This window comes from Phoxinus phoxinus, assembly GCF_949152265.1.
Source record: "Phoxinus phoxinus genome assembly, chromosome: 17".
Taxonomy (NCBI): Eukaryota; Metazoa; Chordata; class Actinopteri; order Cypriniformes; family Leuciscidae; genus Phoxinus; species Phoxinus phoxinus.
This window is the reverse complement of record NC_136892.1, coordinates 30,616,151-30,632,508: the sequence shown is the minus strand read 5'-3', so window position 1 is coordinate 30,632,508 and position 16,358 is coordinate 30,616,151. Positions and strand designations below refer to the sequence as shown.

Below are 16,358 nucleotides of genomic sequence, written 5' to 3'. Positions count from 1 at the left end.
TGTATCTGGTAAATTACTCCACTAATAACGCCTGGAACGGCACCAATCTTCTACAGTTGTATAAATAGGTTCAGTACTCATAAAACGAGAGATTGGAAATGGTGTAAGTACATCAGGAGTTTATTTAAATAACACTTGCCTGATGGCTTATGCATAGGCGTAATTTGCGGGTGGGACGTGTCCCCACCACTTTTTAAAACATCTCGGGGCACGAATGTACATCTCCAGTTAACTAGCAGAGCATTCATTTCATTCGTTTGTTAAATAAGAGACGATCTAGCGCTGAAATGTGTTGTTTTTTTAAATCAAGTGATCAAAGTGCCCGTTGCCGCTGCGATCAGTGGCGCGAATACAGTTTTCTCTTGTGGCTCGCGCACACGCCGCACTGTCTTCACTCGGACGCGCGCTTCAATCCGTTGCGGAGACTCTCAACACAAACGTATCCCTGCTTGATATACAACCACTGATGAACATATTCGGTTTTGATGAGAAAAAAGACTATATAAGAAAAAAAAAAAAAAACTACACAAGCGCGGATTAGAACCTAGAACTTCTGACACGCTTGGTGAAAGTTCTACTACTGGACCATTAAGGGTTGAACTAAATTCTCGGCACTGACATTTATGCAGCAGAATAGTGAATTTGAAAACTTAAGGCTTTCTTCTTCATAAAACGAGTCGGACATCATCACATTTTTGTATACATTTTAATTTATTTACATTAGTAAGCTACAGGGCATCGTCTTTCAAAACATGACCTGCGCGAAAGAGGGGGAAAAAATGAATGCGTCATTGTACCCAGCACTTCTGAAAATGCACTTCCGAATGCGTCTCTGTCCCCACCACATTTCAAACCAAACTGACGCCCATGGCTACCGCTAACCCGGATGTCGAGGTCAGTTCCGTGATTTGGGAAAAGCCCGTAAAAGTCCTGTCAGAAAGCGATGCATAAGGATGTAAACACTTGTGAGTTTTCCAAATGACTTTAATGTGCTTTTATCTCTAAATAAGCTCTAACTATAATAATGTTCGACCAAGGGGAAAAAAGTTTCTGGGGGGTGTTTGGCTCGAGGTCATGGTGCAAAGGACTCTAGGTTGAAATGATTTCGAACCATCCCTTTAAGTAGAGAAGGAAACTTGAGTGTATGACTTGGACTTGAGTTGCAGAAAAAAAAAACTTAGACTCGTGAACAAGAACAAGTTCACCAAAAATGTTTTAAATTCTGTCATCTACTCACCCTCAAGTTGTTCCAAACCTGTACGAATTCCTGTATGAACACAAAAGAAGATATTTTGAAGAATAACAATAACTAAACAGTTGATGGGCCACATTGACCTCCATAGTATTTTTTGGAACATCTTGCGTGAGTAAATGATGATGAACTATTCCTTTAAAGACAGAGACTTTTGGTCACTTTGGTAGGCATTCCCGATCACTTTCTCCCTAATACCCCACATGACAACATGGAACACACCATATTTTCCTATTAATATGTGCTGCAGCAACAAATATAAACACACCAAGCCAGCGTTATTATATATTATACCATCTGAAGGCATGCATATTCATCACCCATCGGATAAGTGCTGATACATGAACAACAAACAGCAACACTATAGCACAGTCCTACCTCGTGATAATATATGTGCCAGTTAATTTCAAAAGCAAACAATTCATCCAAAGGGAAGCTGAGGTGTTGCACCGCTGTCAAGAGGCTTGCTTGCTGGCCAGAAGTACATGTTTCCATCCTTTTCATGATTTATTCCCAAAGTGTTTGCTACCAAATCCATGCCTATAATATTTGGATATTATATGCATGCATATGGTAGCAAAAACGTACTTGTATCTGGACTGAACGGACACTTCCATACACATTTTTTTACCCTGCCCGATTCATTTCTACAGTACGGTTTGTTGAGTCGGGGTTATGTGTGTGTGTATATATATATATATATGAAGCGCTGTGTTTTTATATACAATTTTTGCTATTTGTGAAACATATAAATAAGGAATACGATTTTTTTATGTGTTTATATATTTTTGTCAGAATTTTTTTATTATTTTTTAATGGGGGTAGAATTGAAGAACAACAGAGTTTTTTTTATTTTTTTTTATTTTTTTGAAGAACATATGAGTGGTATTGCACATGCAAAACTCGCTGCCACAATGTTAGTGTGACCTGAATGGTTGCTGGATTTTATTTAGTATATTTTTTCATCTGTTTTCTGGCCCAACAGGTGGAAATAGTGCATCTGATCACTTAATAAAGCAGCCGCACACCTCTGCTCACCAAGAAACCAGGCTTGGATTATAGTACTCGCACCCAGTTCTGGTTCTGGATCTCAGTTGAGAGAGATTTGCAGCACATACTTCAGTGTAGCTCGATCCACAGTTCAGATCTGTAATGAAGGGTGATTTAAAAGCCGTCGTGTTCTTCACAAGGAACTATAATCCCAGTACAGTAGCTCATTGTGAGTGGGACGTGAGTATTTAAATTGCAGTTAAACATGCTCATCTCAGCCAGAAGTCGTTGCGATGTGGGTAGTCACCAGTCAGAAGTCAGTAATGAAATGAATCCGTGTCTGGCTGTCAAAATGAGCATTTACTCTAGCTTGCCAAGTCCCAGACAAACACTGTGGAGGTGCTGGAAGAGCCGGGGGATGCTGGGAGTTTTCACAAAAGAGCCCAGAAGGGTTTTTTGTTCATACTGAACCTTAAATCTGAGCGTGAAATCAGTGCCATGCTAAAGATGGTGCCGTGTTACAATGCTGACCATGGAGTGTGACAGTGAGGAGTGTCATGGGGTTTTACTCTTGTTTTAAAGGCTCGTCCGGGCAGAAAAAGGGCACCTTAATGACCAGGAAACGGGCTGATGTATCGCACAATAAAACCGCTGTGTTTATGGAGCTGGTTCAGTGTGACCTGCCGTGAGCGGTCTTTGCTCACTGCCAACTCTGTGATTTATTGACATTTTTGAAATTGTGTGCAATGATGGCCGAGTTCATTTTTTAAGTCTTCTTAAGTTTAAAAAGGGTCATTCTACACATTTGTGGCATTTGTTTTTCAATATATAATGTTATTAAAGTTATTAACAATAATGTTGATGTAAATTACATACAATAATATGATGTAAATTCATTCTTTTATATTTGTATTATACATTTTATATTTTATGTACCGGTAATAATAATTATTATGATAAAAAATATATAAATGAAATATAATATAAAAAAATCTATATTATTTTGTAATAATAATAATATAATATAAATAATGCAAATTATTTATTACATAATTATTTTGTGTGTATATATATATATATATATATATATATAGTGTGTGTGTATTTATATATATGTGTGTATTTATATATATATATATATAAATATTAAATGTTTGCATTTGCATTATAGAATAATGAGGTATCATGATGTGCAGTGTTTTGTGAGGTGTAATAGTATTTATTTAGCAGAACTGAACAATAGTTATGTAAATGTGGGTGGTTCATGTATTAAACTTTTCTCATGATTTTGTAAAATAGTAAAAAAAATAATCACGGAGTTGTTTTTGCAGTTCAGTTTCCGTAAATAATCTGTGTGGATTGGCGAGGGAGTTGTGAATGTGAGAGGATGTTTTTCATGATACGAGAGCTGCGCACAGAGACTGAATCCCGAAATGTTGACAGAAACTGAATCTTTATGCTGGTTTCTGTTTGTGTCTGTCTGTTATATTGCTGTTCAACTGAAACTCTGCTCGTGTCGCTCAGAAAGACTGGCCGTAATATAACCCTCCCCTAAACCTGATCGCCCACTGTGTGTGAGATTTATTTATATACGGGCACTATTCAGAGAGAAACTGAAGATTCCTGGCTACACACACACACACACACACACACACACACACAGTGTTAATGATCCCCAAGACGGCTGCTGAAGTACACACTTGACCACACACATGCATGATGACTGTCACTCACTGAAAACAATCCAGTCTTCCCAAGGTTGAACGTTTTCTCACACCACACACACACACACACACACACTTTCAGCACCTGCGTTAGAACATCACAGTCCAGACTTCTGCCTCTGATCTCGACCGCCTGTGAATATTTATAGCCTGTGAATATCTAAGATCAGTTCCTCTCTTCTTCTCTGTGTTCTGTTTCTCTTCTGACGACCTTTCACACTATATCGTAGTCATTTGCAGCTCCTGAACACAGTCATGATTCATGTGCACACTTCAGTCACACTGCATGTCTGAGTGTCATTGCATTAGAGAACTAAACGATCTAAAGGTTCTCTTATCACATCACGAGAACTCAAATGTCCTGCTAAATAAATTGTAATGTAATGTTTTAAAGCATCATGGGAACTTTAAAGGTTTTTTTTTTATGAACTTTAGTATTATTTTGTACCATCATTATGAACTTCTTTAATGGCATTAATAGTTATTTTATAACATCATAGAATACTTAAGTGTTTTTAGGACATCATAGGAATCTTGATGGTATTATAGGAACTTAAGCTCTCTTATCTTACCAACTTAAAGGTTCTTTAATGACATCATAGGAACTTAAGTTCTCTTATCTTAGCAACTTAAAGGTTCTTTTATGACATCATAGGAACTTAAGTTCTCTTATCTTAGCAACTTAAAGGTTCTTTTATGACATCATAGGAACTTAAGTTCTCTTATCTTAGCAACTTAAAGGTTCTTTTTATGACATCATAGGAACTTAAGTTCTCTTATCTTAGCAACTTAAAGGTTCTTTTATGACATCATAGGAACTTAAGTTCTCTTATCTTAGCAACTTAAAAGTTATTTTATGACATCATAGAAACTTAAAGATTCCTTTATGACATCATAGGAACTTAATGATTAATTTATGACATGGGAACTAAAATATTATTTTATGACTATATGAATTAAATGTTATTTTATGACGTCATAGGAACTTAAAGGTTATTTTATGACATCATAGGAACTTAAATGTTTTTTTATGACATCATAGGAACGTAAAAGTTCTCTTTTGGCGTTATAGGAACTTAAAATGTCCTTTGTCATTATAGGAAATGAAAGGTTCTTTTATGACTGTTGGAACGTAAAGTTTTTGTTTTTTACATCATTGGAACTTATAGGTCTTTTGTGGCATCTTAGCAACTCAAAATGTTCCTTTAAACGGGCTCTTTTATGTCATCAATCTGTAAAACCCTTTTGGAACCTTTATTTTTAAGAGTTTAGACACGCAGATGTTGAAAATTACGTTTTTCTTTTGATGGGGCAGCAGAGGTAGTCATTAGTGTGTGTGTGTGTGTGTGTGTGTGTTAAAATGCACCTCACTTTCTTCACATGTCGTTCTGCTCCTTCCTTCAGCTTGTGTGGAGCGTGTGTATTTTAAAGGTCTCCGTAGCTCTGCCTAAATATAAGTTTTTACAGGGACTGACCGTTCATCGGGCTTCAGTGTGGTCACTGCTCTTTCTGCGCTGATGTACAGCTGTAATTACACGTGAAGCTGCTATTTTCTGTCCTTTGCATTGGGTTTCCATTACCTACAGTTTCTGTCCTGAAGTTATTTCAGTCACAACTGTAGCCGTGCTGCAGCTAGTTTTATTTAGAAAGAAATTCTCAGGCTTTCTGCAGCTTTCATAGCGCTTTTTATACTCTCAGTGGCCTCAAAAAGCGTTTAGACACTTGCATTTATCATTGTTTTTTCCTGCTGTTTGTTAACTGTCAGATAAAAATAAAATAAAAAAAATGTTGTAGTTTCTCTGCATGTGGGCATTAATTGCATGCGGCTGCTCCACAGGGCCGTGATGTCATGAAAGATTCATCATATTTCATGCCAAACCAAAGACTTTGTGTTCACCGCAGTATTTCTGGGTCCACCGCAGTTCTGCCAGCAACATATTCTGCTGTGCTTACAGGACTGTTGATGAGAAGCAGACGTCAACACTCATTTGCATGCAAAATACAACCCATGTGATGTATCTCTGAGTGAACCAAACCATTCTGATATATAAAAGTCCTAAAATGAAGCCCTGTGTTTTGCTCAGAAATGCATCACCTTACAGAACTTAAACGCATATACATCCAGTTTCTTTAAACATAAACTTTTCTTATCTCTAGGGATGCATTAACTGATAAACTGTATTCGTTAAATGCAATGTAAGTCACTTTGGATGAATGCATCTGCCAAGTTTTTTTTTTTTTTTAGTGATGAGTGGATAGGTTGAGGGTGAAAGACAAACTCTCATACTCTTGGAAAGGAAAAACAAGAACCTAAAGAACAAACCACACACACACACACACACACACACACACACACACACACACACACACACACACACACACACACACACACAGAGGCACTTGAAGCATGAGAGGGTGCAGAGAAAGAGAGGGATTGTGAGAGCTGTCAGCGGGCGTAGTGGGAAAGCTGATTCTGGCAGAAAGTGTTGTGTGTCGGCAGCGAGTGGCATCGATCACTGTGCCGTCTCTGTGAGTGCCAGGCCAGAGAGAGAGAGAGAGAGAGGGGGACGGGCACAGTTGGCAGACACTGAATGTTTGAGAACGGCCACATGGTTGCCCAGTTGGCAAGACGCCACGGGTTAAACCCAGCTTGCATTTCTGAGCCTGTGCGTGCAGCGGACACGAAACAGGTGCTCCACAAACTGTGGGCTTCGAGAGTATTAATACAGGAAAACAGGGCTGTGTCTGCATAGGAGATGTGTGCGACATCGCATGCAGTGTGTGTGTGTGTGTATCTATCTGTCTGTTTGTCTTACTTCTGTGTATCGTTACACCCCTAATATACACACACATATGTTTGTAAATGTAAACTAATATTTCCTACTGACACAGTAAAGCAAGAGATATAAATATCTGGCTTAAAAACTTTTTTGGGGGGGTGAAAATACTAACATGCCTAAGATCTTTCCATAGGTCTTTTTTTATTTGTGTACACTCACAATAAAGTCATTGTGCTTTTGCAAAATAAAGAAAACAACCGCTTTCTGCCGTCTCGGTTTCCTTTCCGTGAAGTTTGTGGAGCGCGTCACAAAAATTAAAAAGGAAACTCCGCGTATAGCCTAGCAAGCTCTTTCTGAACTCTAGTTTTGTGTTGGTGTGTAGATCATAGATGTACATAATAAAGGCTAGATGTCTTACGACGGAGTCTCTAACGTCATCATCTGGTGGCCATCTTGTCACAGGCAAGCTTTCTGGCGGGCTCTGTGGTTCCTGATGTAAGGCGAGTGATCAGAACGAACACAAATACTCTTATCTTGTTGAAATCTGGACAGATTTACAAACGGTTTGGTTTCTTACAAACGTTATTGACGTGGCTATAATTCTGGATGCTTGAACATGTTGAAACATATAATATTATAATTATTCGTAAGTATGCAGTGTCATAACTACATCTCTGACGTTTATAACAAACCAACTCTTTTGAAAATCGGCAAGTTATGGTTATTTAAAAAGTACATGCACCATTAAAACACAATGTTACGAGTGAGCGAGCTGACTGTGACAAGATGGCCGCCAGGTGCGGACGTCGACCTCCAGTGGCCAGCAGCGCGGACGAGACATCTAGCCTTTATTATGTATATCTATGGTGTAGATCGCCTTTTTCTTCTTCTTCTGCTCTTGTTCCTGTTGTGGTGGTTAGCAAACAGCGTTGCATTACCGCACGCGCCCCCTCCTGGATCGGAGTGTGACTGACTGTATTCGTCGTCTGACTGTATTTTCTGTAAAGTTCCTTTGAAACGATGTGTATTGTGAAAAGCGCTATACAAAAACATGTGAATTGAACTTTATGTACCGTACCGTGCCTGTTCGGGACGAATGCATGTACCGTTACACCCCTTATATTTGTATATAGTACTTATAAAATAATTCTTTATATACAATACATACACATCAATTTTGTAAGAAATTATTTCGTTATTTGCGGCTCCTCGTTTCATATTCAGGGTAAAACCCGACTCAGGGTTCGACTAATCAGGTCTGGCATGTGAATGAGTTTTTCTGGGAAAGTGCGGTGTGTGTGAGAGGCCAAGGCATGCGCTCACACTCACACACATACGTCGAGCTTTTGTTGATTGTTTACTGTGTGTGTGTAATTCTCCCCTCACACACACAACAGGGTCTTTGTGTTTGTGTGACCTCCTTTTAGCATTTCCGTACATTGAGGGTCGTTGGGAGAATTAGTTGTGCGCACGTGTGTTTGTTTCCTCCCTGAAGCTGTGAAAACTCATCTGCTGCTGATCAATGGTGGTGATTTTACTGTGTTGATTTCCAATGCATCAGTCACTGGTGTTGCTGTCCGGCCGGGTCAGTCACGGGCCTCCTGTCGGCTTGAGTTCATTTGGGTCTCTGTTTTTCCTTTTGATATCTGAAGCACATTCAAACATCTGATGTCTAAAGCCACAACAGCTTAGTCATATTCTATAGTTTTTCACCTGAAGTGATCTTGAAATTTTAGTCCAGGTTTCTTATTTTTGTCTGATGCTTCCACCATGTCAACCAATGTCACGTTGTCAATGTCCATTTTCACAATTTTATAACAGTAAAATTAAGAAATTAATTGAAATTTGGAATGGAAATGTATAAATACTTGTGATGGAGTATTTTCGGATTGTAAATTATTATTATTTTTGCACACTTAGTATTTCTACTTGGGGATGGGCAACGATTAATCGCGATTAATCGCATCCAAAATGAAAAAGTTTGTGTTTAAATAATATATGTGTGTGTATTGTGTATAATTATTTTGTATATATAAATACACACACATGCATGTATATATTTAAGAAAAATATGTTGTTTGTTGTTTATGTATACAATATTTATATATAATATAAATCATGTATATATTTAAGAAAAATATGTTGTTTGTTGTTTATGTATACAATATTTATATATAATATAAATTATGTATAAATATATACATGCAAATAGTTCTTAAATACATATATATGCATATGTGTGTATTTATATATACAAAATAATTATATACAATACACACACATATATTATTTAAACACACACTTTTATTTTGGATGCGATTAATCGTTTCCCATCCCTAATATTTATACATAATTTATATTATATATATAAATATAAATCTTTTATATATAAATAACACATTGTTCCTTAAATGTATACATGCATGTGTGTGTATTTATATATACAAAATAATTATACACAGTACACATGCATATATTATTTAAACACAAACTTTTTTTTTTAATGCGATTAATCACGATTAATCGTTGCCCATCCCATATCTTTAGAAATAAACAATGGCCAGCGATCATAAACATTGGGTTGTGTTTAATGCAACAGTCATATTTAAATATATACGTTATTTAAATATAGAAATAGCGAAATGTACTTTTATTTTATTTTATTTTATTTTTCAGACTGTTGAAAGTGTTGTCCAGTCTCTTTTAAAGCACAGTGTCTCGTTAAATCTGTTCTAAAGATACGATAAGTTTCCTCTCTCATGTCATAAGTTTTTCTCTCTCAGATCAGAATGAAAGAAATGAAACGGATGAATCTGAAGAGCCGATATAAGCTGAGCACTGCAGTGTGTGTTGTGTCTTTGCTTGGGGCCGTTTGGTGTTTCCTTGAGTTTCCTGTATCCTATTACATTCCACTCTCTTCACTTCACTTGTTTTCTTTTGTCTTTTTCAATCTCTCCGCTCTTCTTCTCCACAGCACAATAACATGGAGCACATATGGAGATCATTTGTAGGAATTTAAAAACACTTTCGCTGAACACCTGTCAGGATATCCCTGCTTATGAACTACCAATACTAATGCATGTTATATTATGACATTTCAAATCTGACAAGTGTTATGTTGATTTTTACATACGGGTGAAACTCGAAAAATTCGAATATCGTGCAAAAAGTTCATTTATTTCAGTAATTCAACTTAAAAGTTGAAACTAATATATTATATAGACTCATTACATGCAAAGTGAGATATTTCAAGCCTTTATTCGTTATAATTTTGATGATTATGGCTTACAGCTTATTAAAACCTCAAATTCAAAATTAGAATATTGTGAAAAGTGTTTCATAAGCTGTAAGCCATAATCATCAAAATTATAACAAATAAAGGCTTGAAATATCTCACTTTGCATGTAATGAGTCTATATAATATATTAGTTTCACCTTTTAAGTTGAATTACTGAAATAAATGAACTTTTGCACCATATTCTAATTTTTCGAGTTTCACCTGTACATACATTTTTATTAAAAACAATCTCTGTAAGGAAATTAAGGTTGTGTCTTAAATGACCAATCACTGTGGAAACTCTATATGATTTTAAATATTGAGAGTTGTCATGAACATAATTATATCAGGTGTCATTTTTTCTGTCCTGGGGGTTTAGTTGTCATGTGTCGTGACCTCAACGCCTCTACTTTACATGGCCTGGCTTCACTTCCCTGTGGCATAGATATCAGTTCTGGGGAATTTCTGAAAAATAATCAACCGGTTTACAGTCATGGTCAGGCGGTGATGTCATATCTAGGGTATTGATCTTGCTATGTGTTTCTCTATTTTCTATTAAACACCTGAATCTGAGTTCAAGGACACGGGACATGCTGTTTTTAGCACACGGGACAGTGAGCACATGCTATGCTAACTGATAGCGGGCGAGAGGGATGTTTTGGCTTTATCTCACTGATGCTAATTTTGGTCGCTTGTCACCGCATTCCTCTTCTCTCCTTCCCAGCGCTGAGGCTCGGCTCATTGCACATGAACGTTACGCAAACGCTGAACTGCTTTACTCACTGCACAGCGTCTGCCAACTATGAATGAATAGAAATACTACAGTTAAGGAAGTTCATCCATAAAGGCACATTCTGCATGATTTTGGAAAAGCTGACATTGCAAGATTTAGTTTTCCTGCAATATACATTGCAATATGAAAAAAATACAGGAATTTTCACCAGATGACTTGAATATCTCTATTCTTGAATCAGCTGGCGATTTTATACATCTGCATATAGAAAATAAATAATAACGGTAACACTTTACAATAAGGGTTCATTAGTTAACATTAGTTACCTACATTAGTTAACATGAACTAATAAAGAACTGCACTTCTACAGCATCTATTAATCTTTGTTAATGTTAATTTCAACATCTACTAATGTTATTAAAATCAAAAGTTGTATTAGTTAACATTAGTTAATGCACTGTGAAGTAACATGAACAAACTATGAACAGCTGTATTTTTTATTAAGTATTAACGTTAACAAAGATTAAGAAATACAGTAACAAATGCATGATGGTTATGTATCATGGTTAGTTCATGTTAGTTAATACATTAACTAATGTTAACAAATGAAACCTTATTATAAAGTGTTGCCAAAAAAAAACCTTAATTTGTAAAATAAAAAATAAAATGTGTATGTATGTGTATATTGTTTTAAAATAAAATACTAAACAAAATAAGAAATGTAATTTAATTTAAAAAAATATATATATATATATATTATAATACAGCTGTACAAATACAATTTATTTCTTAAATTCTTTATTTTCAAAAATTAAACTATCAAGCTTTTATTTTGGTGGTTTTCTGGCAAATAAATAAATGCAATTTCATGTAAATGAAAACAGTGCCAGACTTCACTCTGAAACCAGCAATGCATATATATATTTATTTAATTAAACCACAGCCTTTGTGATTAGATAATCACACTTAGCCATATCGCAGCTATTCTGTCATCATTGTATCAATAATTAAGTTTTGCAATAAAACATTTTTTACTGTAAACAGGGTAGTAGAGCATGAAAGTGGGAATCATAGCACCGATATATTCAGAAATACATGTATGGTGCTGTTTTGTTCATTGTATGGAAATGAGCAGTATGAATATGATATGTATATTCATCCTCATTATGTGATTTGTTGTTGTGTGCAAAGCAAACACTTCATCTAAAGGGATGTCACTCTTAATAAAGCCTGTTACCGCTAAAAGATGACACGTGTCAGTTTGAACATGCTACATTTCTCCATTTCATTGGCTGTGATCGTCTCCGATGTGGAGTTTGACTGACAGCTGTCTCTTCTTCCTTTTCTCTCTGTCGTTCTCACAGAGGAAACATCACGCTGCCGAAGATCCCGGAGTCCAACATGGCTCTGAGTGTGTTAGGAGTGTTTCTCGGACTGCTTCTGGAAGTTTCCACACACGGCCCCTCCAGCGTTCCCAGGAGCTCGTGGAAGCAGGACGGTGAGCGAAGGGTTCATTTATCTGGTTACACTTTATTTTACGGTGTCATTTATATATTGAAGTACTGAATAATATTAATTAACTACATGTACTTGGGGTTAGGGTGGGATTAGGGTTTGGTTGAGGGTTAGTTGGATGTAATTATGCAAAATGTACTGTTATTACTATGGTAAGTACATGTAATATATGTAACAAGTTCACTGTAAAATAAAGTGTTACCAGTTATTTTTTCTTCTCAAAAATGTAATGGGTGTCAAACGTCTGCAGACGCCACATGTGTGTGTGTTGATGCTGTGTGTGTTAGAAAAGCCACACATCAAACTTCCTGTGATGGTGAAGTGTGTGTGTGTGTATACAGTACACCCCTTTTATTCAGCAAGGATACGTTTAATTGATCAAATTGATGTCTACAATAAAGACATGTATAATGTTTCAAAATATTTTATTCTCAATTCTATTCTACTTCAAATAAATGTTGTTCTTTTGAAAAAATGTGTCAAGGTTTCCACAAAAATATTCCGCAAGAACAACTGTTTTCAACCTTGATAATAATAATAATAATAATAATTATTGTTTCTTGGGCAGCAAATCATCATATTGATTTCTGAAGGATCATGTGACACTGAAGACTGGAGTAATGATGCTGAAAACTCAGCTTTGCTCACAGGAATAAATTACACTTTACAATATTTTTTAATTTGTTGTAATATTTCACAATATTACAGTTTTCACTGTATTTTTGATCAGATAAATGCAGCGTTGGTGAACATCGAGACATAAAAGAAAAACATTAAAGGGGTCATGACATGAGAAACCAAATTTGCCTTGATCTTTTGGTATATAAGAGGTCTTTGTACCATTAAAACGTCCTGCAAGTTTCATAGCTTAAGACGTCCTCCCCATTATAAACGAATCATTTATTTAATCAAGCTCTAAATACAGCTCGTTCTGGATTCACGGTAAGAAGTGACGTCACGGTACGAAGTGACGTACCAGCGTTTGCATACGACCGCCTCCGTCACAAGACAACTACGCTTAAAGCGCAAGGCAACTACGCTCATTTCGTATCATTGTCGCGCCCGCGCGCCGCGCGCCTCACTAGTGTTCAGTCGACGGACAGCGAGTGGGTCTGTTTACAGGGAGATTACGATGCCACAGATGTGCTGTTCCTGGCTGTGGACAAACTACATCTTTGAATACGCTGCAGAAAGATCCAGTCGTCAGGGAAAAATGGATGCACTTTATTTTTTGCGGACGTCTCAGTCACGGCAGTGCTAGTTTTAGCGTTTGTTCTGTACATTTGAAGGATGACTGTTTTGAGCTTTGCCAGAAAACTGTTGCTCAAAGATAAGTCCGTGCCGACTATTCTGGGCTCAACATCGACGACGCAAACTGTAAGTAATGTATTTAAAACTTTAAACTACTTTTTAAATACGCTGAAAGATCCAGTCGTCAGGGAAAAATGGATGCACTTTATTTTTTGCGGACGTCCCAGTCACGGCAGTGTTCTATACATTTAAGGATGACTGTTTTGAGGAAAAAATCCCAATATGATGCTTGGATTTGCCAGAAAACTGTTGCTCAAAGATAAGTCCGTGCCGACTCTTCTGGGCTCAATAACGACGACGCAAACTTACTTTTTACCATGGCTAATATAAACACATTTGTATAAGAGAATCTTGAAAATATGTCGCCTTTCTAGTAGGCCTACATGTGATAGAAAATCAAAAATGTTGCCTTTATCGATGCTGCATCTTCAAAGATGGCCTGTCTGTGCATGCATTTTTGTCCGTGGTACACCCTATCATGTCATTGGAATTAGTTAAATAATGTTAAACTGTAAGCAAATTAAGCTATAGGATAATTATGCAACAATAATCCGTTTTCAAGTGTCTCGGGTTAATTTTTTTTTATTCATTCAAAATAGTTTCACTTTCCATGTGGACACGGGCTGATCCAGTCTTCGTTGTTGTGGTGATGGTTCATTTTCCTCTGATTCCGGCTCAAAGATAGTAAGGTTTTATCATTGCAAGAGCCATCGCTTCGCATGCATCACCCGCTACTAAACAGTTACGCCGAATCCGCACAGGTTCTGGCTGGGGGCGTTAATAATTGATGCATAGGCACTGACGTTAGCCAATCATAACAGTGGGCGTTAACACTGAACTCTTAAAGGGGAAACACCCCCAAAACAGACTGTTTGAATCAGAGGATGAGAAACAGGGTGGGAAATGGTCATAAATCACTACATTTTAAAAGTTTTTTGTAAAAAAAACTATAGTAATACTATAATTGCACCTAAGGGAACATAATAATAAAATAAAAAAAACCATGTCATGACCCCTTTAAAACATTTCATCCCCAAACTTTTCAACAGTAATATATGTATATTATATATATACAGTGTATATATATATATATATATATATATATATATATATATATATATATAGTTTAGAAGCATATTTCACCATCACAGGAAGTTCGAAGTGTGGCTTTTCTAACACAAATAGCATCAGCACACACATGTGGCGCCTGCAGACGTCTGGCCGCTGGAGAACTGAGAGTCGCAAGTATGTAGCGTAAACTCACACGCATGCACACACCAAACTGGCTGCCATACACAAACAAAATGTGCCAGTGACGCATAAATCACTATCTTTAAATGCTCATGCTCAAATATACATGTAGTGTATTCCTTACTAAACATAAAGTGTTCAAAAATTACAGCCATTGCACTTTGTCCTGGTCAGTTGTGTCCTCCAGAAGAGGCTATTGTAATCAAAATGTCCCCTTTTACTTTCTTAAAGGGGACCTCTTATGCCCTTTTGTCTAGATGTTGTTTTTGGGCTGTACTAAGATAGGTTTTCATGCTTGAATGTTCAAAAAACACATTTTTGTCCCATATTCTCCACTGTTGCAGCTCCTCTCTTCTCAGTCTGTCAGTTACTCTCTGTTTACTTCCTGTCTCTATGAAGCCCCTCCTTCTGAAAAGCACACTGTGCTCTGATTGGTCGGCTGGAGCAGTGTGTTGTGATTGGTCAAGCGCTTCAAGTGTGTTTGGGAAATGTCCCGCCCCCTTACCATAACATGAGTTTCAACACACTACTAACTAACTCAACCAGGCCCCGCCCCTTTATTCTGCGTATTAATTATTTAACTGAGGAATATTGACGTGTTTGTTCGTTTCAGGGAGTTCATATGACACTGATATAGAGAATAACTCTTTGTAACTTTGCAGAGTTTTTCATGCTCAAACAGTAACATTACACACTGAAGAACATGAACATAAAACAAGTTTAATAGGACCCCTTTAATGCACATAATTTAATGCTGATTAATGTTAATTTAATGGCAAAAAAGGAGCAATTTAAAAAGAAGCATTAGCAATTGGGCGGCTGCTTCCATAAAGTTCAGGATCTCCTCTAGAGCGGAAAATATAAAAATAATATTTTTACTCTTCAATATACTCTTTTGAAGGTTTATTCAATTTTAAAATGTGCAATGTATTGATTCAGCAGATGTAAAGAGATTCCAGAAAATGTCATTTCTTTTCCAGACGTTTTTCTCCTTGAATTTTCCGTCTTAGTCAGATATGTCTGCTGTTTATTTCCAGTATGATCTCGGCCAGTTCCCACAAATCCCATCTGATGGTTTGCTAATGTGTGTGTGTGTGTTCCTGTAGATGTGAACCTGCTTGAGTTCTGGGAGCCGGATGTGTTTAACTACACGACTCTCCTGCTGAGCGAGGACAGAGGTGTGCTGTACGTGGGCGCTCGAGAGGTCATCTACCAACTCAACATGAACAATGTGTCAATCAAGAGCAACCAGGTGAGGATTATTCCTGCCATCTCTTTTAAAGACTCTTTGGGCCCTATTTTAACGCTCTGAAACGCAAGTATCTAACTTTGTGGGCGGATCTCGACGCAAATCTAAAATGTGTTGGTCTGAAGTCGCTTCATTACTCATAGGTGTGGTTTGGGCGTAACGTGAAATAAACCAATCAGAGCGTCCTCTCACATTCCCTTTAAGAGCCGGCGCGCTTGTTCCATGGCGGATTGCTATTATAACGGTGGATTTGCTGGCGCACGCAACTTACATGAT

At 37.0% G+C, this 16,358-nt stretch overlaps 1 protein-coding gene across 10 annotated transcripts in view; it reads left to right on the top strand.

Moving 5' to 3' along the window:
* Positions 1-16,358, top strand: part of sema4d (sema domain, immunoglobulin domain (Ig), transmembrane domain (TM) and short cytoplasmic domain, (semaphorin) 4D) — a 73,384-nt gene that overhangs the window by 32,679 nt on the left and 24,347 nt on the right. For all 10 annotated transcript variants that reach the window (XM_079586406.1, XM_079586398.1, XM_079586399.1 and 7 more), the window contains 2 exons: positions 12,121-12,254; positions 15,940-16,085. In XM_079586406.1, the coding sequence (XP_079442532.1) occupies positions 12,158-12,254; positions 15,940-16,085 (243 nt within the window). In that variant the 5' untranslated portion in view covers positions 12,121-12,157. The remainder of the gene's footprint in view (positions 1-12,120; positions 12,255-15,939; positions 16,086-16,358) is intronic.